The following is a 24,562-nucleotide window of genomic DNA, read 5'->3' on the forward strand; positions in this document are numbered from 1 at the left end:
AACCCTAGGCAGGAAGGCAGGCTCAGGCCCACTGACACCCCATCTCTGGTCACTAGAGTGGGTTAGGTGGGACAGGAGGCAGGGATTGACAAGGCATTTCATTTAGTTCACCCCTGTGGAACTGAGCGGCCCAGGTTAGGGGCAGGGTGGGACAGGAAGACAGCATGCTGAGAGATGTGTGGGTCACACATGGAGCTCAGGGCTTGATGAGGGCTGGCCGTTGAGCTTCCTCATCCTCTTTCTGAAGTCCTTGAGCTCAGCAGTCATGCCTGGCAACTGAGGGCCATCGAGGAGAAAGGAAGTTGCTAGAGATTCCCGTATTTAACAAGGCAAGAGGGGACACTTGGAAACATGCCAGGCAGGGTCACACCTGTTTAGGCTTCTAATCCCCAGCCCCTCCCAGGTTGGACATGGGGGCTACACTGCACATAACCCTGAACTCCTGTGCCCAACCGTGTGTCTGGGGTAGCTTTAACCAAACCGTCTGTATTAGTTCCCGTGGCTGCTATAACAAATTTCCATAGACTTTGTTGTTTCACACAACACAAATTCATTATCTTCTAGTTCTGGAGGCGAGAAGTCTCCAAACCAGTCCCACTGGGCTAAGTCAAGGTGTTGGCAGGCTGGGTTCCAGAAGGAAGCTCCTTCGAGCAGCTCTGGAGGAAAGTGTGTTTCCTTTTCTTTTTCAGCTTCTAGAGACCATCCACTGTCCTTTGCTCATGGTCTCTTCCTCAAATCGCTCCAAACCCCTGTTCCCATCATATCTGCTCCTGACCCTCCTGCTTTCCTCTTGTAAGGATCCCTGTGACTATATCGGGTTCACCTGGATAATCCAGAAGATCCCCCCCCCCCCCATCTTAGGGCCCTTAACTTAATAATCATGTTTGCAAAGTCCCTTTACCATGTATGAAAACAGGGGAGCCTGGCTGGCTCAGTCAGTAGATCATGCAGCTCTTGATCTTGAGGTTGTGAGTTTGAGCCCCATGTTGAGTGTAGAGATTGCTTAAATAGACTTAAAAAAAAAAACATGTAGGAGAACACTTTCACAGGATGGGACGTTATTCATACCTCCACACAGCATAGCTGGGATAGGGAGTGGGGCATCCTCTGCCAGAAACACTACTCCCCGCCCGCACCCTTGGTGTGCTAACTCCAAGCACCCTCCCCCATCTTCCTGAGGCTGGTTGGGTGCTTCTCAAAAATGCCCCAGCAGTTCCCAGATACTGGCCTGTGTCCACTATTGGATTGCGGGCTTCGGGATCATAGAGTTGGGCCTCAGTGAATTTCCCAATGCCTAGCAGTGTTACCACATAGTAGATGCTCACTGAGTACTAGATGTGCTCCAAGGTACACAGTTATCCTGTAGGAAATGCAGAAGCTTTATAGAAAATATGTTCTGGAGTTTCCTTTGATTATTTTGAAACACAAGGAATTTTAGGGAATGGCTGGTAGCCTGAATAACCTCAGTCCTTGCTGGTGTTGGGTGCTGACAGAAATCACCTGATGAAATAAGTTGTTGGGTTTTTTTTTTTTTTTTAAGTTTATTTATTTATTGAGAGAGAGAGAGCATGCACATGAAAGTGGGCAAGGGGCAGAGAGAGAGAGAGAGAGAGAGAGGCAGAGAGAGAATCCAAGGCAGGCTCCACACCATCAGTGCACAGCCTGATGTGGGGCTTGAACCCATGAACTGTGAGATCATGACCTGGGCCAAAATCAAGAGTTGGACTCTTAACTGACTGAGCCACCCACGTGCCCCAGGTTTTTAAAAAGAGGGGGTAAATACATTGAGTCCCTCCCCCACTCATGCTCTCTCTCTCTCTCTCAAAAAATAAACATTAAAAAAAAAAAAGAAATTGAGTGCTGATTTAGAAATCATTCTTGGAGGGTTGATCTCAAGTTTGCAGGTGTTAGACATTATAAACAAGTTCTCTCTAGATCACTTAAGGGGTAAATGTGTTAAAAGTTGCATTGTGGGCAGTGGGGCTGGGCAGAGGGGGATCCTCCCTGATATTTTACAAATGGTACTTATGGCTCCAGATAAATTTCCAGTGGCCATGTTATTCCAGGATTTTAAAAGCACCCTATCTTTTATTGTTATTATTATTTGTTTTAAGTCTAGTATAGTTAACATATAGTGTTATATTAGTTTCAGGTGTAGTAAAAGTGCCCCTATCTTAAATAACTTATGTGGAAATGAAAATGAAGCTTCTGGGGATGCCTGGGTGGCTCAGTGGGTTAAGTGCCTTACTCTTGGTTTCGGCTTAGGTCATGATCTCAGGTTTCATAAGTTTGAGCCCCGCATTGGGTTCTGCACTGACAGTGTGGAGCCTACCTAGGATTCTCTCTCTCTCCTTCTCTCTGTGCCCCTCCTGCACATGCTCTCTCTCTCTCTAAAAATAAATAAACTTAAAAAACAAGAAAATGAAGCTTCTGGAGAGTTGTGTCTAATGACCCACATGTCTACAGTGTAGATGAGATCCTAAATAGAGAAGATGCATATTTCTGTAATAATTTCTAGAGTAGGATTAAATACATGTGTAGCTTTATTAAGAAAATAAAATGGCTTGGGACCAACTGCAGGCTCTTGAGCAGCCATATTGGACTCAGGAGGGCTGTGACCCCCTCTGCAGAGCCTCTGCCTTAGACACTCCCAGGGCAGAGCACTGGAGTGGCATGTGGGTTGGGTGAGAGGGAAGGCTAAGGTCAACCGGTGGGTAGAGCAAAGTGGCCTTGCTCCACATTTGTGCTCCAAGTCTCCCAGTGGCAGGAGAGCCTCCCTAGGGCCCAGCTAATGTCCCATTCATGAGGGCATGTGTAGGTGTTGCTGAGCCTATGTATGTGGGATGTGGGGGCTGCACTCAGGAAGCATAATCCAGAGGGGCTATGCTGGCCTGGGTGTTCTGAAAAAACATAAGGGTCTCGTAATGTGGGTGGTGGGAGGTGGGTAGTCGGGAAGGAGGGAGAGATACTTCTGAGAAGTGTGGGAATTGGGTTCTGGAAAATGAGGGGCATGGAGTGAGCCCCAGCAGGAATTCTGGGAAGAGACCTGTAGGGGTGAAGTAGACCTGGGAGGGCATGGGCCTTTGAGGCCACAGGAGACCTGGTAGACAAATGCATAGGAGGAAGAAGAAGGAAGGTGGAGGAATGAAAGAGGGCAAGGGCCCTGGGGGAATGTTGCTCCCAGATGAGAAGAGAGGCTGTCTGCATGCAGGAGAGTGCCCTGCCTCAGCCCAGCCCAGTCTAGCCTCTGTGGGTTCACCCCCGGCTTGCACTGGGCTGGGCTGCCAAAGCCCCTGCACCCTTGGTGGGGTGTTCTCAGGGATGGGGAACAACCCACAGGTGCCATGGGCCTTGTTAGGGGGTGGGGTAGTGAGCTGTGGGCATAAGACTGGAGTGTGGGAGAACACGTAACGGACTCTTCCTCTGAGCCTGAGCCAAAGCAGTTGACATCACAGTTACAGATGGGGAGTCTTGACCTCAGAGTCAGGCTGCGGGAGCTGGAAAGGTTGGATAGAATGGAGTTCTAGTGCCTCCATCATCTTTTTGCCCCTTTGAGAGTGGGCATCTGGTTTTTTTGATCTGAGACCTCTGTCTTTATGAAGATTCACCTGCTCTTCGTTTTTGCTCCTAACTTCCTGCGCCTGTCCACCAGCTGCCATCCCTTCTCTCTGCCCCATGGTTTCTGCTGCTTTCTTCTGCTGCCACCACCAGCTACTTCCCTCTTCTTTGGTCCCACACTCATATTGCAGAGGACAGAGCCTCTGCAAGCCTTTATCAATGTCTGCGTCACAAAAGGCAAAGAGAGGCAAAGGGAAACTAAAGAGATGTGACAACCAAGTGGAGTATGTGGTCTTGGGCTGGAGGGAAACACTGCTACAAAGAACACGAATGACGAACTGGCATATGGATGGGAGAGTAGATAAAATACTGTGTCAGAGTCAAATCCCCTCATTTGTTAACCGTGCCTGTGGTTATGTCAGACAATGACCCTTGTTCTTTGCAAACACACTGCGGTATTAAGGGGTAAATGGGCATGATTTATATGTGCTCAGATGGGTCAGAAGAAAATAAATAACAAGACATGTTTTTAAAAGAGGTCCACAGTGACCAACTTCTTGCCAAATTCCAAAGGGACAATTAAGGGAGGAAGAGAGTGAGAGTGGGAGAGAGTGAATAGACTAGGAGAGCAGGGACAGTCACCTCCAGTCTGGGGACCCCCTGCATAGGGGGGCTCAGCCATGTCACAGGCTGTGGGCCAGTCCACAGAGGAGGAGCTTTGGTTGTGGAACCCACCCATGGTCCAATCAGCTGGCAGGCAGGCAGGGAAGTGGGGTCACATGGCCCAACACACAGCTCCTGTGGTGAGCTTGTCATGTTTCTGGCCTGCCTGGTATCTGAACCTCTTTGCTAGTTGGGGACCTTCCAGTTTCTTGAGTGGCTTTCACTTAAGGAGTGTCCTCTCTGGTTGCAGAAGGGGCGAGAGCAACAGGCAGTACTGAGGATCCTTTATTCCTCCTCACTGAAGCTGGGGCCCAAGCCTCCAGCCAGTGGAGTGAAGCTGCCAGCTTCTGGGCACACAAAGTACCCCTGTACCTGTGTGTCATCCCCTGTGATGCTGCAGTCCCTGTGATGCATGTTTCTATGGATCCCAGAGGGGCCATCCTGCTGCTGCAGTGATGGGCACTTCTGTGTCTTTCTCTCAAGGGCCAGTGAGCTGGTGCTGTGTAGTGTCTTCAGAAGGTGGTGGAAAGAATGCTGGCTCTGTAGGCCAGGACCTAGGTTCTCAGGCACCATAACCTCTCCACCTTTCATGAGGACAAGACCCACCTCCCAAGGTTGTCGACTACCAAAGGAGCAATGTGACAAGTAAAGTGCCTTATAATACTTATACCTTATACACTGTTTCGTGCAGAGAAAACATTAGGATAGTTGCTGCCACTTTGATTCCAAGAAAGCAGCCAGTTAGTAGTAGAGCAGTGCCTTTGAGTCCGGGCTGGGTGCTGACTCCATCACAGAAGCCAGACTGCAGCTCCTTTGGCCCCAGGTCCATGCACTGCAGTCACTGCCCTAGGGCACCTGTGTGAGAGTCATTCCTGGAGCCACCTCCAATGGGTCTCTGACCTTTGCAACTGGAAGAGACTGATAAAAATTCCAAGAAATTTCTGGCAGGGGGCAGAGAGCAGGATACTCTCCCCGTCACAGCCTTCCCAGCCTCCACAATCCTTCAGATCAGTGTCATGGGGGTTGGTACCACAGGTCGCTTATGTGTGAGGCTCCCTGATTATGGGTTGCCATCAAGAGCTGGCAGCATGGGCTGGGGGAGGTTTGTTTAGTTGGAAGCTTCCCAAGGCTGAGAAATATTTGCATGGTGATGACATCTGAGCGCCCCGTGGGGGAGCAAATGCAACAATGAGCACTTTGGTATCAGAAAAGAGTCTGGGTGTTGGTGGCTGAAATTCCATTCATATTTATGCCTGTAGATAAACACTATTAATACTGAAGGGCTGTGTCCTAGAGTGTGGTGGGGGTGTTGGAGGTCCACGGGGCGACCGTGCAACACTGAGTCTTTTCCCCAGACTCCAGCCCTTGTTCTGGCACCAAGTTTGTATGTGGACACGGGGTTTGTATGTGAACAGGGGGTCTGCCGACGGGACCCAGGGGTCAGGAAGTGCCTGGGTCTCCACTACTGCCTGACTTTCCAACATCTGACCAACTAATGTCAGCTTGTGTCAGGAATAGGAAAGTCTCCCCTCCCTCCATTCTCTTCTTGGTAAGATGAGCTTTCTAGACCTTTCTCCAGGGCTGGCAGACAATGTGACACCACCTATGGCCTCAGGCAACCTTTTAATGCTCACCAGGGTCCTTGAGCTGGGGGTGAGGGTGGGAGATAAATAATCTGATACTAATGGTTAAATCACTGAAGACTGTTTCCTAAAGTATTAAAGTGAAAGCTGGCACCCACCAGCTCCAAAAAAGGCCCTTCCTCTCTGGAACAGCAAAACCACACCCCAAGCATAGGGCTGAGGTTGGGAGCAGAGGCCAGACTGCTGTGAGGCCACAGGAGTGGGAAGTTCTTGTGTAGGCCAAGTTCTAGGGGAAGCCTCCAGGGCAGCTCTCTTGAGAGTAGGTGGCTGCAGTCCTGGGGGTGCATCAGTTGATCCCTTGGGGCACGTGAAGAAAAAAGAGCTTCTGTGCAAACTTACGTCATCCTCCAAAACTTTGATGCATGTTTTTAACGTGTATGTAGTCTATTAGAAATGGGTGTAACACGTTTTAGGAGCGTACTGGTATGGACTTCATAGTGCAGGTGGCGGACCAGGATGCATGAAGCCGGGATCCTCACCACGCAGCCCTCTCCTGGTGCTTCTCCTCCAGGTGCTGGAGATGCTCCACCAGCAGTGCCCGCAGGGCATGCTCTCTTGTTCGGATGTTGAGTCTGGCCCTGGTCTCTCCCAGCTGGGCGCTAGAGAGTTAGCAGGGGGCTCAGGCCCACCTGAGTTACAGGTGGCAGGCCACCTGGACCCCCCTCTGCCTCCTTCCACCCACCTCCAGGTTTCAGCACCTCCCTAGCCCTCTCTGCTCTCACCTGCTCAAACCAAAGTCTCTTCCTGCACCCCTCCCTCCCCCGCACCCCTCCTACTAGTGTGGCCTGTCCTGGTGACCTCTCAGACTTCTCTCCTCCATGCCATACTCCCCCCTCACTAGGCGCTCAAGGCCTGTTCTAGGATACCTGTTGGATGAAATGAACACGCTGTGTCCCTTTCAAGGGTCTCTTTATCCAAGACCTTTATTTCAAACTGCCAGCAGCTTGGCCCAGCCCTCTGAGGCTTCTCCAGAGGAATGCTGCAAGCCAAAATGCATTTGGTGCCTTTCCTATTACCAATAACTGACTACCAATCTTTGGGCACCCTGAGGCAAATCAATAGCATTTGCTTTTTCTGTTTAGTTTTTTTCCTAATAGAATTTCAGATAAAAATAGATCTCTATCACACACACACACATATATATATATTATATTTATACATGTGCACATCGAGACAGAGATCCTTCAACCAAGCGGTGAAGGATCCGGTGTCCTCTGCAGTGCTCCTTACGGAGTGGGAAGGCCAGGAGGGGCAGGCCCTCTCTGGGAGGCCCCTGGGGGTGTGCAGTGCTGAGCCAGTGAGGTGAGGAGGGCAGGTCTCCCTCTGAGGAGCAGACTCGGCAATGTCAAACCAGGGCGGCCCTTGCCCAGTCTGTCCACACACTCTCATCTTAAGATGAGAGAGACGTACCAGATGGAGCTTTAAAACTAAAACCCAAAGTGCAGAGAAAAAAGGAATTCCCTGATAGGCTGGAGGGGCTGACTTCTTGGGGGAGAATTCCAAGAGCATCATACAGCAGGGCTAAGGGAATCGACAGGGAAGATACCCAACCCCCCAGCCCCAGGTCCCCTGCTGACAAGGATCTGCTCTGTCCCCTCCTTTGGTCTCCACAGTCCCCACCGGGCCCCAGGTGGGGGGAGCCAAATGGTCAGGTTGATGGGCGGGGTGGGGGTGGGGGTTGGGTCACCCATAAAAGCCTGAAGTGGCAATGGGCTGTGGGTGGTGAGATGTGCTGGGGTCAGTCCTAGAGACTGCCCTTCTTCATACCATTGTCCTCAGAGGGTTCTGCATTGTACCCATAGCCCAGAAACTTAAGGCTTGAAGGAGCATGTTGATGCAAAGTATTAGGAAGAACTGGGTCCAGCTGCCATGTTTGTATCCTAGGATCTAGAGCCTAGGGGGGCCATTTGGGGAATATTCCCAGAAAGGTGAGTGTGGCAGAAATGGAAGTAGAGTTAGGGCTGGTGCTCGGTGCCCCTGGTCAGGCACCAGAGGCCCAAAAGGCACTTGGCAGCAGAGGGGAAGAGCAGTGGGGCCCAACTGGCCTCACAGGGCAAAGAGGGGCAAAGCTGGGCATCCTCCAATTACTCAAACCTGGGAGAGGGACCCAGAGATCCTAACTTCTTCCCATTTGCCAGCAGAATCTTCAAGCCCGGACTGCTCTGGGCAAGACCTGAGAATTACCTAAAACCCTGTAGTGCGACTGGGGCTGAGACCAGGACCCTGGGGCTCCCTGGGCACAGAGGCACAGGTGGAGGTAAAGTTCACTGTAAGGCTCCCCAACCTGTGCTCTTGGGCAGCAAGTCTGGTCACTATGACTGTAAGTCACTTAGGGTCCAAGCATACCATCTCTCGAGGCACCGAGTCAGGAACAGGAAAAAACCCTTGTGGCCTAGTCAGAGGGCAGCTTGTGGCGCTCATCTTTGGTATTGGAGAACAAGGAGCTGAAGTTCAAGGCTAATACCTGTGCAAAGTCACTGGAAAATCTAGGGTCAGGGATGTGGAAGGTGGTAGGTATAGTATGGGGGCTCTAGACAGTAGGGGCGGGGGGGGGGGGAAGTACCTAGGAGACCCAGACCCTTACTGCACATTTAGATGATGCACAAACACATTTAGAGATGCCCGCATGCTGATGTGGCTTCCCAGCTACTTCCTTGCTCATAAACGCCACAATGTCTGTCTGAATCCCAAGGAGCAAAGAATTTGCTTTTGATGCAAATCTGGTCCACCCAGCTCCAGAAGAACAGCTCCCGGACCCAGCTGGCCCTGGAAGGAAAGCAGGGCTGGAGTGGGGGAGGCGAGGAGAAGTAGGGCTGCAGCCTGCAGAAGTGTTCCCTAGAGATGTATTTTTCTGAGGTCCCACATCACCCCTGCCCTGTACTCCCTGCTGCCTGCCTGCATCTGCCTGCCCCCCACTCCTTAGGGCAGCCCTCTCCCACCCTGCTGCTGCTGTGCAATGTCACAGCTCTCTGGGGATGATGGAGAAGGGCAGCACTGGGCTGCTGGCCTCCAGCTCGAGGGCAGTGAGGAAGCAGTCGACGGCGGCCTCGCTCTGGCCCTGGGCCTGCAGCACCTCACCCAGGCCCTGCCAGGCCTCGTGGCAGGTGCTCTGCCTCTCCACGGCGTCCCGCAGCACCTTCTGGGCCAGACTCTTGTGGCCCAGCCGACTCAGCATCAGACCCTGGGGAGCAAGCACAGAGTGAGGTTAGTGAAGGGCATCCTGGAGCAGGGGCATCCTGGCCATCAGGGCAGGGCTCTAAGTCTCAGGCTTGGGAACCATCAAGTGACCGTTCTTGTTACCCATGCAAATCCTACCTTCCCCGCCCAGCCCTGCTTCCCAGATCACCCGCTGTGAGAGTGCTGTCCCTCCTGGCCCCAAGGATGAGCTTTCAAGTCAGCAGACCTGGCTTTGCATCTCCCCATTATAGCTGGGGATCCTGGCAAGTTACCTCTCTCTGGTCCTCAGTTTCCTCATCTGTAAATGGGAAAGACCACAATATCCACCTCTAGGTTTGTCAAGTTTACAGGAGTCAGTCTATGTAAAGCACCTGGACAGTGTCTGGCATGTGTGAGCTCTCAAATGGGTGTGTTACCCTAAGGCCTTGCTGCTGCACGTGGTGGGACCCTTCCCCCTGAGGGATGTGTGCCATGGGTTTCAGACTCTACAACTTTAAGCTTATAGGTAGGTGGGGGCAGCTCCTCTGCCTGCATCAGCAGTGGTCTTCCTGGGACATTGGGGTCCCCAGATGGCTTGGCAGGTGAGGGTCACAGGAGGGCGGATGCCAGGTAGGAGAGGCTCTGGGGAGATGGATCAGGGGTGGCTAGGAAGCTTGGTGCTGCTGTTTGTCTTCAACAACCCCCGTGGCAGAGAGGAAATGACAGGAATCGTCATAAACGTTTGGGAAGTGAAACTGGCACCCCGTCCCTTCTATGTCCTCTTCCTCTCATATTGGGGAGGGTGCCTGGAGGTGGGAGATAGGGTGGTGAGTAGGGGGGTGGCCAGAACCCCCTGCAGCCTCCAGTCCCAGAAAGGCTGCTTTGTGCCATCCCACTGATCTGTGTTCCAGCCCTCAGAGGCACGGGGTGGCAGCACAGGGGGCCCTCCTCTCATTCAGAGATTTGAGGTAAAGCCTAACACTGACTTCCTGGACAGACGGAGGCTGGGGTGGGGGCGGGAAGCTGCCTTCTATATGCCTGGAGCCCCCTCTTGGGTGCTCGCCCACTGATGGCCGTGTACATTTTTAGCTGGAACATTTTCCTCTTCACCACACTCCCCAGAGTTAGGCCCTGTTGCTATGGAGACCCACTGGGGAAGATGCACATGCCTGACTTCATAAAGTCCTCTGAGAGCTTGGAACACGACCAATTAGGCAAGAGTGAAAGATGGTGCTCAGGAAGCCCTAGGAAAAGCCTCTTCCTCTCCAGAGGCGCTAGGTGGTGGTGGTCCTGTGGCCAGGGGCCAGGAAAGCAACGGGGAGCCATATTCACAGTGCCTCTTCAACCCAGGGTGAAGCTGTCTGCAGAGAACCACACGGATGGGGTGGAGGACAGGGGAGCTGCGGCAGGGCGGAGCCACATGGGAGCCATGCTGACTCAGGGCTGCCTGGGACCAGGGGGCAGTGCCCAGTCTGGCCAGCAGGGCTCCAGGCCAAGCCGCGCTGCCCGCATGGCCTGGGAGCTGGACCCTGAGCAGCTCACGATGGAACAGAGCCCACAGGGAGGAGGGAAGGAAGGCGAGACGACAGGCTGCCAGACACCCAAATTAAGCACCAAAAACGGAAGGTTTGAGCCCTGTGAGGGCTGCCCCTGGAGGAGCAAGAGGACAGATGGGGAGGGCCGGCAGAGCCTCCCAGAGAGACGGCGGGGCTGCAGTGATCTTATACACCAAGATTTCTATACTGAGCTTCCATGTGAGATTTTGTTTGACAAGAGGGCTCCACTGCTAAAATGGAGTTCAGAAACCCCTGATCTCAAGAAGTGTGTGGGTGTTTGGAAAGGGGCCAGACGTCCCTGCAGGCTGAACAGGGTGTGTGTGTGTGTTTCTCTCTCTCTCTCCTGGTTTGACTCTCAGTTAGGAAGTTTGCAGAAGGCTCCTCTGCATGTTTCATGTAGAGGAAAAAGCCAGGGCTCCTCAGCCCGAAGACCTCGGCTGGGCTGGAATCCCAGCTTTGCCACTGACAAGCGCAGTGACCGTGGGCAAGTGGCCCATTTTCTCTGAGCTGTGGTTTCCTCATCTGCACCCAGGGAACAGAACGGTGTTTCCCGGTGGGTAACCGTGCAGGTTCTGCAGTGATGAGTTTGAAATCATGTAGTCAGGGCGCACGGTGGGCAGACAGCAAACGGAAGGGTCCCCAGGATGCACGGAGGGTCCTGCCTGAGTGAGGAGTAGTAGGAAGTGGTTCCTCTAGAAGGCAAGGCTCTCTGTGGGTGAAGACTGGGGACTGGGGTGGGGTTGGATCACATCCCCCACACCCTGGGGTGCTGACCTCAGAGCCTGAAAGGAGACACCGGGCTGGGGTCAGGCTGGGGCCCCGAGGCCCAGGGCCTGTAACAGGATCTGCTGCCACCTGCCTGAGACACCAGCCTGTTCATGTTTGGTAGCAACTCAGAGCTGTTTGCTGCCTGACAACTGGGCAGAGCCTGCCTTGGGGAGATGTGAGGTCTCACCTGCTCTGCCCCCAGCCTGGTGCTGTGCCAAGGGCCCTCCATCGCCCTCCTGGCACCCCCACCCCAGCTGACCAGAGAATAGGTCTCCAGGGAGATGGTGGGAACACAGTTCCATCCAAATGTCCCTGGTGACTCTTACCTGACTCTGGCCAGGGGGCACCTGTGCCAAGAGAAACCAGACCTGTTGGTGACTCAGCCTCTGACCCTCACCTGGGAGATGTCATAGCCGCCACCCGTAGCAGTTAGCAAGCAATGTTATGGCAGTTGAGCACTGCGCCTGTGGGAGGGACCAGGTTACAGTCGCTCAGGGAAGGCAGGGCTATGGGGGAAGTTCCCAGAGATTCCCAACTCCATCCATTCTTTCTTCCCTCCCTTCCTGGACCTGAGACGAGGCAGCATCTGGCCTCATCTCAACCACACAGGAGCCTGCTCCCCGAGGAAGCCTTCCCCGAGGTCAGCATCTCCTGGCCACACCATCACCTTGAGACTGTGCTCCATTACTGTGGGCTCTGGTGTGGGATCCCTGCCCTGCCCCCTTCTTAGGCTGGGAGGGACAGGGTCCTTGGCTCCTGCCTGCTTTGCTATTCCTCACAGGATGGCAGCTCAAAAGAAATGTCCCAGGCTTGGAGCCAGGTACACCATAGGCAGTGTGCATGCTTACTGCCCTGTTTAGGCCACAAGGACAGGTAGCCCGAGGGGCTCTCTAAGGGGGACCCTCCCTGTTGGAAGACTAGGTTCTCTGGGGGGGGGGGGGTGCGGTACATGGGCCTGGGATGGGGAAGAAGGGAAAGAAGGGCCCCCAACTTCCTTTTTGAGAATTGCTACTGCATTTCACCCCATTAATTCAGTGCCTGACACTGTCCCCCAGAGGGGAGGGGCAGCAGGAAGGTCCTGACTCTGTGTGTGTATGTGTGTGTGTGTGTGTGTGTGTGTGTGTGTGCGCGTGCACGTGTCTGTTTTCTTCTAGGGAAGGCCTGCCCTGGGAAGCAGCCCCTAGAGCTAGGCCAGCTGTAGGCCAGGCTGAGAGCTCCCTCCCTGTCCCTACCCTCAAGTATTTATAGAAGTTATTTTGGGAATTTTCTTTCTGAGCTCAAGGCACATTCCTGGGATTCTGTAACAGCCTTTCCAGCTGGGAAGCAGGGAAGTAGCTAGAGGTGCTAGAGCCTCCTGGTCCCAGGAGCCCTCTTCCAGGGGACCCTAGGGCTGCAGGGAGGAGCCTGGGGTGGGGTCACCTCTGAGGCTGCTCCCTCCACCCACCCTGAGGCTGACACACCCTGTGGTGTGTGTGGGGGGAGGGGGTCGGCCCACATTCCAGCTCCAGCTCAGCCACCCCACCCCCCCACCTCCCAGCAGGCCCCATGTCCTCCCAGGTGTGTCAGCCTCAACCTGTCCAACCAGACTGGGAATGAGCTGTCTCTCCAGGCTGAGAACAGAGCCCACATATCACCACATCCCTCCTGGACCTGGGGCAGCTCCAAGGCCCCCGGGGCTGGTCCTCCCTCCCCTTTAGGAGAAGGGGCACAAATCCTTCTAGACTCCACCCAGCACCTGATTGACAAGCTCCACCGATTCACTTGGAGCCCAGCAAGGTGGGGGTCTTCGGGAGTAGCAGAGGTGGCCATGCTCCTGTGGCAGAACCCAGGCCTTCCTTCCTCCTCCTGTCCCTCACCCTCACAGAGGTGAGATGTCCAGGAACACCGGTGGGCCTCTAGGCTCAGCCTCTCGGTGGGCCTCTCGGTGGGGGTTGTCTTCACAAGGCCAGGGCCAGGCTCAGAGATACACACTGGCTTGATGAGAAGGCCCATCACGTCCTGGGGGGCTCCCTTGCCAGCCCTGTCCCTAGGCAGGGGGCTGGGCCTTTCCTCCTCCCACATTCTGGGCTGGTTTCAGGTTCTGGGCCGGCTGGAGGCTCTGCCTACCCAGGAGCACAGCTAGGCCCTCAGAGCTAGGTCAGGAGCCTGGACTTCATGTTCTCAAAGTGAATGCCCTGTGATGGGCAGTGAGTGGGGTGGTGCCATTTCAGAAGCTCCCTTCTCTGGGCAGGAGGGGTGGGTGGTGGCATACTGGACAAGGGGAAGGCTGGACCCTGCTGCACGCTCCAGACACGATGAGTCTTTCAGACCATCGATTCTGGAGCGAAATTAAGCCGACAGTGCTTAACTATTGTTCTGACCTGAGTCTATGACAGCCTGACAGAAGGCATCCCTTCCACTTCCTTGTCAGGGTTGGTGAGGACTTCAGGAGACCACAGTGAAGCCCAAGATTTTCCAAAAGTCCTGAGCCAGAGCCAGGGGAACCTGCCTTCACCCTCTCGAAGGTCTCTGAACCAGGGCTGAGGGTGCGCTGTGTGGTCTGGGGGCTGTGTCAGCCCAGGAATGAGGTGGGTGGGCACGGGCCTGAACCCCAGTGAGGCCCATGCTGGCCTTGCCCTCCCACCTCCCCACACAGTGAGCCTTTGGAACTCCCTTCTCCCTCCCCGTCCACTCTACTTTCCCACCAGGGAATGTAGACCTCAGGTAGTACTGGGAAGGGACGAGGGAGAGAAAACTCGCAATAAAACCACAGTAGGAGGAGGTCAAATGGCCAACAAGACGTTCCCGCTGAACTTTCCTGCCAAACAGAGCAATGTTCCCGTCTACCGGAGCTGGTAGGGCAGAAGCTGACTGTGAAGAGGGACTGTATATGTGTGAGAGAACTCAGGGTCTCTGCACACCCAGCACAAGGCTTCCGGGCCTTCCGGTTCCTTCAGGCTGCCTGCATTCTCAAAACCACCTGCCACAGCTCAGGAAGCCAACAAGGAGGGAAAGCCTAGAGCAGGTGGGGTGTCCTGGACCCTGAGGCATCAGGCCCCAGGAACTAGAAAACCTGCTCATCTGTGTGTTTGCCAGTCTCATTCAGAGCAGGGAACCTTCAGAGGGCCAGGCACTGGGTTTCACTTTTCAGTTGCTCAGGACCCTTTCCTCCTGAAAGTCAGGAAGCAGAGGCTGAGCCTGCCTGACCACAACAGAGCCCATAGTGGAAAGCCAAGCAGGGCCTCCCTAGAACCTGGCCTTCCCTGCTCCTCCGAGCAGCCTCACATCATGCCCGTTTAGCTGAAGAGCCCAGCTGTGAAACTGTTCTCACCCTCAACTCAGACTCCTGCCTACTGAGCAGGCGTTCCCTGCTCTCGGCTAAGGTCAGCATGGCCTTGCACTGTGTATACCCTTGTCCCAGGCACAGGGCACTTGGGGCCCGGGTCCTGCACATCTCTGCCTTGGCCAGACTCACCTGATGGGCTCAGGAAGGACAGAGAGGCTCTGCTACAAACAATCTCTGGAACTTGGCTCTTGGCTCTACTTCCCTCTGCAAACAAAGAGCATCTGAACTTTGCCTGGGAGCTGTGCTTCACAGTGAAAAAGGTAAAAGTAACCCCAACCACTGGGCCATTCACTTACACATTTAACCTAATTCTTAAAAAAAATTTTTTTTTAAGTTTATTATTGTGAGAGAGAGACAGAGTGTGAGCAGGGGAGGGGCTCAGAGAGACACAGAATCTGAAACAGGCTCCAGGCTCTGAGCTGTCAGCACAGAGCCCAACATGGGGCTCGAACTCATGAACTGCGAGATCATGACCTGAGCCGAAGTCAGATGCTTAACCCACTGAGCTACCCAGGTGCCCCTAACCTAATTCTAATAGGAGACCTAGGTGCTTGGCATTGTGATTACCACTTTACAGATGAGGGCACTGAGGTTCTGAGAGGTTGAAGGACTTGGTCATGGAGGAATAGTGAATATAGGCAAAGTAAGACTCAAGTCCAGGTCACTTAGCCTTGAAGGCTGTGTTCCAACCTCTAGACACGAGCTGGCTCTGACACTGGGGCTTAAAGACCATCCCAGCCAGGGGCGCCTGGATGGCTCAGTCGCTTGAGTGTCTGACTGACTTCAGTTCAGGTCATGATCTCCCAGTTTGTTGAGTTTGAGCCCTGTGTTGGGCTCTGTGCTGACAGTTCGGAGCCTGGAGCCTGCTTTGAATTCTGTCTCTCCCTCTCTCTCTGTCCCTCCCCTGCTCATGCTCGTTCTCTCTCTTTCTCTCAAAAATAAATAGAAACATAAAAAGAAAAAACCCCAGCCACACAGCTTCAGAGGAAAACTACAGGGAGCTCTGAGGCCCTGGGTCCTCGCCCAGCATCCCCTCCCTACCTTCTCAGCACCCTGCTGGCACCATGGGCCACCAGGCAGCCCAAGGGAATCTGGGCCAATGACCCTTGTCCCACAGCAGGAAGTCAAGCAGTCTGGTCACAGGTGGAGCTCAGCCTTAGGCCATTTGCTATCACATCCTCCACATGAATGATGACAAAAATGCCTGGTGCTGACTTACCTTTTCACAGCACTCAGCCTATCTGAGCCCTAAAATCTTCCCTTTGAGGTCACAAGGACCTGAATTATTATCCCCATTTGAGACAAGAGAAAACTGAGCCAGTGAGGGGAAGTAATCTCTAAGGCTTTCAGAACTCAAGGGATGGCAGGGCTATCTGTCGGTCTTAGATGTGTCATCTCTCCAGTCTAGTCTTGCCCTCCAGGATTGGGGATGGGGCCAGTCAGGGGAGGAGGATGGCAGGAGCTCTGTGCATCCAGAGTTCACCTGTCTGGCCTCAGACAGCAGAGCTTGTAGGATTCCCACAGCACCTGCAAAAGGCCTAGCCCAGAACCTCGGGGCAGGCAGGGCGGAGCTCTGGTCCTGGCTGACTCAGGCCTCACCTTAGGGAGTGCAGGAATGGTGGTGGGGAGCTTCCAGGGACTTAGGGCAGGTGCGGCAAGCCCCAGCGTGGGGAAAGAGGGGCCAGAGTCTCTTGAGCTGGCCACACTATGGCCATGCCCCTGATCCCTCAAGGCCACTTGAGGAACGAGGCAGCAAACTCCATGCTGGGAGCGAGAGGGAACGAATGCAGAGAAATAATTCACTGCCCCACTCTCACTGGGGTAATGGATGACAGAAATGCTGTCTTCCTGTCTTTCCAGGGGCATCTGGAGACAGAAGAGGCTGGATCACCTGGCCAGGACTGCTTCAGAAATTACATCCCCAGGAATTACATCACAGGAGCCAAAGTTCATTTAGGGCAGTTTCCCCCCCTTGCTGCTGGGGTGCCCAAGGAGGAAAGCGTTCTGGGGAGATGGGGCAATGAGAGCCTGGAACTCCGGCCTAAGAAGAAAGCATGACCACGGGCAAGAGCCAGTGAGGAGCAGGGAAACCTGGCCAGAGAGGCACGAGGAAACCCCAGAGCCTGTCCTTGGGACAGCAGGGTGGGGGCCGCCCACAGACACAGGTGCAGGGATGCAGCATGCCTGTCCACTCCTGGCCGACGCTCTTGAGCTGTCTCTTGCAGTGAGACAGGCTGCATCAAAGCATCTACACTCCTGGCTCAAGCAAGGGGCGGGCAAGGAGAATGAGTCAGCCTGTGGCCGAGGCTAGTGACCCTCCCACCATTAAAGTCAGGGGACCTCATGGTCCTCCTGGGAGGGCTCTCAGTGACTTGACCATTCCATTAGTCCCTCCTGGGTTCCTTGCCTTCCCCAGGCATCCTTGTTCCCTTGGAGATGCAGAAGGACTCTTGAGAGGTGGCAGGGCAGAGACAGGCTCAGAGAGAGAGGGGTGTAGGCACCTCAGATTCCTCTCCACCAAGCCCATGGAGCCCTTCTGAAACACTGTCACCTGGGGGCCAACTCCTCTGCTTCCTTTCTCATGTTTCCTCAGAGCAGGCAAGTCGAGTTCAGGCTTCCCCTCCGTAACGAGATTCTTCTGCCTGTAAATTAAGTGCTGAACGCCCAGGCTGAGCGAGTAGGGTTTCTGGCTACCTGGTGGGGAGGCTGAGACCTAGCTGGCAAAGACTGTTAGGATCTGCTCCTGAGATTTCACTGGGAATTTCCATCTGCAGAGAGCATGGCATTTTCTTTCTGTACCTGGCAGTCTCCTGAAGCAACCTGGCCCTCCGTGAGCCTAGTGGAGGTGGCTGCCTGCAGGGCTGGGGTTTGACGGCACAGACACTTCTGGGGCACTGCTGAGGCACAGTGGAGACTTCCCTGGCAAAGCACCGCTAAGCTGGTGTCTCTTTCCTGCCTGTTGGGTAGAAAAGCCTGAGCTGAGCCCAGGGTGGAGCCTGAACCATGGAAATGCCTCCCATCACATCCAGGGCAGGGAGGGTGGCAGGACCCAGAGAGTAGAGAACCTGCTTCGGGGCCAAAGTTCATTTTCTTAGAAATGCCAGGACCCTGCCTCCTAAAAGCAATCACCTTCCACTCCCAGAAGCTTTCTCTGGCCTGTCCTCAAAGTTCCTGTCCCCATGCACACATCCCTAGGGAGAGGCCCTGAGGCTGGCCCCCCTGGTGTTTGACGATCCTGTCCTAAGGACTGTAAGGCTGAAGCTGGCACCCACACAGCTCACCGAGGGACCCAGAGCTCTCCTGGCCCAGCCTGTGGGTGGCTGTGCTCTCAGGGGAGGGGTGCCTCTCCTCTCCTTGCACCTATCAGACAGAGGCTGATGTCCTCAGAGAACCACCGTGGTGTGGCAAGGCCAGGATGCACTCCTTGGGAACCTGCCTTGGCAATGACTGACTGCATGGGGGTCTGGATGGGTATCAGTTCCCCTTCACATTTTTTTCTCTGGATAGTTCTCCAAGAATGCACCCACCTCCAGAGTTCATGAAGGTTGAGACAACTGATGTGTCTCCGTCACTCTATTATTTTTATGGCAAATCCCTTACATAAATGCCAAGTTGACTTAGACCAACAGGTAGTGGTTCCCCTGATGTTGCACCATGGTAAAGAACATCTAAAGGTCACGTGTGTGCTTGGTGAGAAAAAGTTCTGTGATTGATTAGCAATGTCTGTCACGGGTATGGGACTGGAGATTAGAGGCTTATACGTTGTTCTGCCTTCTCTGATGTTGCACTGAAGACTTTTAGGAGCACTTTCACATGTGCCACCTCATTTGATTAGAAGTGACCTAGGAATGATGTAGATTATTATTCATTTACAAAAGGAGACATCAGGAACATGGAAGTTAAGTGTGTCTTTTCCTAAATCACCCAAGTGAATTGGGGCCAGAGCCAGGATTAGATCCTAGATGTCCTGAGTTTGAAGCCAGCACAGGGAAGGCACTCACATCAGGGAATGCTGGTGATCAACATACCAAAGTGTTCCTTCCTGTGTCTTTGGGGAAAGAGTGCTTAGTAAATCTCCAGGCTTGCAATTTGCTATTCTTCATGCATATGTGTGGGATGCTGGCAGGAACAGAGCATGTGGAAAGCAAATGGGCTGCCCACGCCAGAGCCGACTGCCCCTCTGGTTGCTTGTAACTTTCAACAGTGGGCAGGCCTGGCCCTGACTTGCTCTAATTTCATCAAATCAGCAAGGCACCCCGGGAAGAGAAAAGGGACCATTTCAGAAACATCTGCAGGGAGCCACTCTGGACAGCTATTGAGTTACCATGGAAACCCACCCTAGGAAACTGCTTCAATTTCAGGAAAATCGCTACAAACAATAATAAGCATAAATGAAAAATGGTACACTGTTACTTCAAAATTGTACTTGTTATTGGGTTTTAGGGACTGAGCCGGCAGGCACATATCCGTGAGCGCAGTGGAAGGCAGACATCTCTGCCTGGCTGCAGGCCTGATGACAGAGCCCACATCCTCCCTCCCACCTCCCTAATCAAGTGTCTGGATGTGACCTCCGGGGAGGCATTTGTCAGAGGAACTCATGTCTGAATTGAGGGAGGAAGGAGGACGTGCCTTGCAAAAAACAAACATTTGCTGAGCAGACTGCAAGGCAACACAGAGCCATGTGGAGGGGAACATGGGCCAGGTGTGATGTCACCGCGTGGGCTTTCTTCAGCTAACGCTGAACATTCACATGGGTCCAAAGTAGATATCCTTTAAGAAATCGGGCAGCAGGAGTAATAGCTGAGCTGGGAGTCTCTACTGTAATCTGTTTTCAGGGACTCTTGGGCTGGAAAGGACCTTGTAAAGATGACTTGGCCCAGCTCCTCCCCCAAGTGGTGTTTCCATTCTGTTGGCAGTGTCTTCAGCAGACGGTTCCTGAGTTTGTACTTGGACTATTCTAAGAGCTGTACGGTTTTTCCTGACACTGAGCGGAAATCGAACTCCCTGTGGCTTCTCGTGAACGAATCAGACCCCTTTTGGCAATGATAACCCTCCAGCCATCTGGAGTCAGTCTGATCCCTCTGTGTTCTCCATGTGGCAGGTGTCAGTGACGCCCTCATGGTTGCTCCCCTTAAAGAACTGTCAAAGGGGGACATCTGGGGTGGAACCTGGACCCTGACAGGGGAAGACCGTGTAGCTAATGGTGTGCTCATGAATTATACTTCAAAAATCACTGTGCATGTGCAGGCCTGTACACATTTGGATCATTACATTTATCCTGATACTGGCTCTCTCAAAGCAGCTAAGGAAGGAAGGGAAAAAAACGGCTATCCCTAGTCTACTATACCAACTGTCGGAGCAGGTATTCAGTAAATGTTTCCTGCACCAGAGAATCCCCACTGCACAGGTAAGTAAAACCGAGGTTCAGAGAAGCCCACGATCACCCAGAAAGAGAATGGCAAGGCCAGGCCAAGAACACCAGCATCCTGCTCTCTGCCTCCAAACCTTCCCACGGAAAGTCACCGAGCCCTTGGCACCCACGTCCTGAGTGCCATGTTGCCGGACTGGGGGCCGCTGGGTCCTCTTACCACCCCAGGGGCCATTTTCCATGTGTGCTTGAGTCAGGGCTGACGTGACAGCCCATCTCAGGACATCCTCTAAATGACACCAAAGAGGCACAGAGCTCCTCCTAAATGGAGAGGCAGCCTGGTGATCACGGAGGCACTGGAGACTCCCAGAAAGCAGAGCATTTGCCTAGTGTGTCCAGGGCAAGGGTCTGATAAGGAATAGCGAAATGCCTTTGGGGCTACACTGCTTTACCAAAACTTACAGCAAAAAGGAAGTCACAAGGAATATCAACCAAACCTACATTTTTTCATCAACTCAGCCAGGCTCTGATTGAAGGGGAATGGCCCTGCCTCCGTAAGACACTTGTGTCTCCCAACAGAGCAGGGAGGAAGCCACCTCCCCCCAAGCACCGGGGAACAGGGGCGGCAGGGCACCTGCAGACAGTGGAGAGGGTGAGAGGGCAGAAGGGCCCTGATGCCTTTCTCGGGGGCCAGGGGGCTGACTCACCAGGCTGTGCATGATGCGCACACCGTCGGGGTTCACCGTGAGTGCCTCCTTGTACAGCTGCTTGGCCTCCTCCAAGCTGCCCTTCATCTCGGCTAGCCGGCCCCGCATGTAGAGTACCGAGTGTGAGGTGGGAAAGAGGCCCGCTGCCTCCTGGATGCAGAAACCCGCTTCCTTGAGGTGTCGCTGCTCCATGAACAGCTCAGCTGTGAAACCAGAAGGACAGTGGGAGGTGACAGCGGTAGGAAAAGCCAGAGGCAGAGGACCCCTCCCTGCATCTGACTGGCAGCCCCCAGAGTGGAGGGTCTCAGGTGGTGGAAGCCATCCTTCGAGTCACAGCATGGGCGGGGCTGGCCCTGGCCGTGGGGGCAATAGCAGAGAATGGGTTCCGAACCATTCAGGCACCGCGCTACATGTTCCACATGGACCGTCTCCACTGACGCTCACAGCAGCTTGTAGAACAAGCACTTTTATTACCCTGCTTCAGGGAGGAGGAAACTGGGGTAGGGAAGTGACCTTAAGACCACAGGGAGAGTCAGCTGTGGACCTAGGGTTTGCATCAGGTTGTCTTGACCTCCAAGCTTGGCAGTGGGGGCACGGGTGGCATCTGTAAAGGTCAGGTGGCTTTCTGCAGTGTCCCTCACTTCACCTGGTGACCTTGAGTCTCGAGGTGGGGGATGGAAGCTGATCAGGAGGATGCAGGTGTGTGCTACCACAAGGCCCACACTCCTTGAGACCGTGGGCCAAGGCCTGCTTCTGCAAAGTGTCTACTCTCATCTGACTCTCCTAGGAGGTGCTCTCATGAGCCCTGTGCTAACAAACCAGGCTGAGGGAGGCAGGGTGTCACTCTAGTCCCTCAGTGGAAAGGGGTGAGGCAGAGCTGGGCTCCTAGCAGCTCCGGCCTCTCTCCAAAGCCCAGGGCTTTCTGCCACACTGAGAGAATAGGTAATGCACGTGCCTTTTACCAACAAGCAGGAAAGATCTGTCCCACAACCAGTTTGCCCTCTTCCCTGCAGATCTGTGGAAAATGGGGCCATCTCTCCGATCTCAGGCCAGCCCACATAAAGGCACATTTCAGATCCACGCTGCACAGGTATACACCCACAACAGGCACTTTTAGAAACAGGCCGGCTGGGCTTGCAGCACGGCCTCGTGGCCCCCTCAGCCTTCCTCTCCGGCAGCCCTGGGCTCAGCTGCCCCTCCCAGGGCTGGTGCCTGCACACAGATGGGAGCACAGAAGGGCACGCAGAGCCTGGCTTGTGGCTCTGCCAGGAGCTGTTCCTAGCACAGGCCAAGGGCTGAGGTTACACTAATTCAGGTTACACTAATTCAGGTCTGGGGCGGGTAGATAACAGACATCCCCAAAGAAGCTCCCAGAACAAGGTGGAAAACCTGGGCCCAGGCATCGTCTTCCTGTTTCAACAAGAAGCAGGAAGGAAGCCTAAGGCCTCAACTGCAGCACACAGCATTTGGGGGTATTCAGCGTGAATGTTGCCTAAGGTTCATTGTGTAATCAAAGTAGCTTGCCACATCCTACAATACTACAGAGGCCTTTTTGAGCAAGGGTACGCTTTTTGTCTCTAGAGGAGATGAGAATTTGGAAGAATTAAGTAAACACAGAGGAGCCAGGCCCCCAGGATAAGGCTAAAGAGAAACGCAGGCTCTTGTCCCTGTAGACAACCTGAACTGCAGAGTCCCAAGGCAGAAAGTGCAGGAAGGTGAGGCCAGGAAGGGCAGCCTTAGAGCCCAGGGCCTTGCAGGGAGGGGTTTGTCTAACTCTGCCTAAGCTCTCCTCTGCTGTGCTGTCATGTTCTCTTTTGGAGCTGCTGCCTGGGGCTCTGAGCAGGGTGCCTTCATAACTGAGGGCCCAGTGTGTAATTACGATGTGCTGACCATGTGCCTGGCCCACCCCCATGAGAAGGATAAAGAGGGGAGGTGGGGGGAGGTGGGGCAGCGGAGCGACCAAACTGCTGGAGGGAGCCAGGGCAATGGAGCGCCAAGTGCCAATTCTGAAAACTCCGGGCACTCCGAAGGGGTCAGGTCAGCTGTGCTGGTGTGGCCAGGGAAGTCTTCCTGGGGGGAGGCAACACTGGAACGGAGGCCTGAAAGTGCAGGGGTGCTTAGACAGGCAGACAAAAGGGAGGTTGTGCAGACCTGGAGGGCTGGGCTCCACTGTGACCTGACCGAACTCCCCAGGGTCACTGGAGGAGAGGGGGAGAAGCAGAAGGAAGCATATGGTGTGAGTGCCGGAGGCGGGGAGGCCTGTCCTGCACCAGCCCCTGTAGCTGCTTCCTCTACCACCAGGAGCTCAGCTCAGAGGCTAGGCTCTCCACTCCCATAGACCTTGCCCAGCAGGCCCAGCCCACCTGCCTGCCTGCCTGGTCCTGGCATGGCTCATTAAGCTGTTTACAACTTGCCGTCCTGTCTCCTGAGTCCCTGTCTCTGGAGGCTGCTCCTGGGGTCTCCCTTGGTGACTCCTCACAGTGCCTTCGTATCAACAGATTTCAATTACAGGGATCCCCACCTCCTTCTTTCCTTGTGGCCCTAGCCCTTGTCAGGCTGGCCATACAGCAGAGAACATGCCCTGAAAAATAGGTAGGGCTGCTTTGGTCCGATGGACTTCATTACCAGTTAGGCAGGAAACCAGATGACACAGAACAGAGCCAGAGAAGTAAGGTCTCCTGAGGGCTCCTGGCTGCCTTGCAGACAGTCCCTGGCATGCTCAGACTCCAGGGCAGGGCCTCTGACCTGCAGACAGGCCCACAGGTCTGGGGGCTGCAGTGCACCCCTTCTTCCTAGGCTCAGCGTCCCTGGGCAACTGTTTTACCAAACATGGTGCTCCCCAGACAGTCAGCCAGCTCTGGCTATAGCGTGGCACCACACCCGCGCACTGCCCTGATTTCTTGACCTCCTGGCCTTGACTGCTAGGGCCCCAAGGTGCCCACCCATCCGGGCCTCCCCCTGCCAGGGCTGGAGGAACACTCCCTGTTACTGGACTTTCCTTGAATTCTCACGGTCCAGTTCACCACCCCAGCAAACAGACCTAGCTGTCCCCAGTGTCGAGGGCCCCTCTCCCATCCCCTCAGCTCATTTTCTCTCCCTCCCGATTTCCCTACTTCTCTCATCTCCTCTCTGCCTGCTCTTGACCTCTCCTCCTACCTCTCTGTCTCAGCTTTTCTCCCTCTTCTGTCCATCTCTCTCTACCAGCCCCCCCTCTGTGCTTCTCCCGGCAGGCTCCAAATGGAAAACATCTGTTCCCTGGAGCTTTGCAACAGTCCCTTTTATTGTTTTTTTTTTTCTGAGGCATCCTGATCTAACCCTGCACCCTGAGCTGGTTCCAGTCTTTCGGCCAAAGCAAAGCTCCACCCCACCCCCAGGTTGGGGGATGAACTCACTTTTCACCGGCTATTTGCACACCCTCTTTGCAAGGAGGGCCTTGCCCTTGGACTAGTTCTAAGCTGAGGAGCAGGGGGAGGGAGGGCCCAGGGTCACGTCTAAGGCCTTTCAGGAGCCTCCCCATGTGAGAGTGAACTTGGCACTCAGGCTAAAGGCAGAGGCCCCTCAGGGAAAAGCTTAGGAGAGAAGTTAAGGTTAGGCCCTTAGCTAGCCTTGAACCCCAAAAGGGATCACCAAAACTATCCCCCTAAAGGAAACAGGTATCCTCCTCATGGAGCAGACCATCAGGACATATGGACACCCAGAATAAAGGTGACAGAAGGGAGGCGGACAAGGAAGGAAAGAGAGAGACAACCATGGAACCGAAAGAATAACACTGAGAATCCGAAGGTCTGAAGGCATTTTGCAGGTTGGTCTGAGACCCT

The 24,562-nt window shown here is 54.2% G+C and overlaps 1 protein-coding gene across 2 annotated transcripts in view; it reads right to left on the reverse strand.

Annotated features, from left to right (window-relative positions):
* Positions 1 to 6,769: 6,769 nt before the first annotated feature.
* Positions 6,770 to 24,562, reverse strand: part of TTC7A (tetratricopeptide repeat domain 7A) — a 119,312-nt gene continuing 101,519 nt past the window's right edge. For both annotated transcript variants that reach the window (XM_058684188.1, XM_058684189.1), the window contains 2 exons: positions 20,745 to 20,947; positions 6,770 to 9,045 (listed from right to left, as the gene is read on the reverse strand). In XM_058684188.1, the coding sequence (XP_058540171.1) occupies positions 8,824 to 9,045; positions 20,745 to 20,947 (425 nt within the window). In that variant the 3' untranslated portion in view covers positions 6,770 to 8,823. The remainder of the gene's footprint in view (positions 9,046 to 20,744; positions 20,948 to 24,562) is intronic.

The sequence above is a fragment of the Neofelis nebulosa genome, chromosome 9 (assembly GCF_028018385.1).
Source record: "Neofelis nebulosa isolate mNeoNeb1 chromosome 9, mNeoNeb1.pri, whole genome shotgun sequence".
Lineage (NCBI taxonomy): Eukaryota > Metazoa > Chordata > Mammalia > Carnivora > Felidae > Neofelis > Neofelis nebulosa.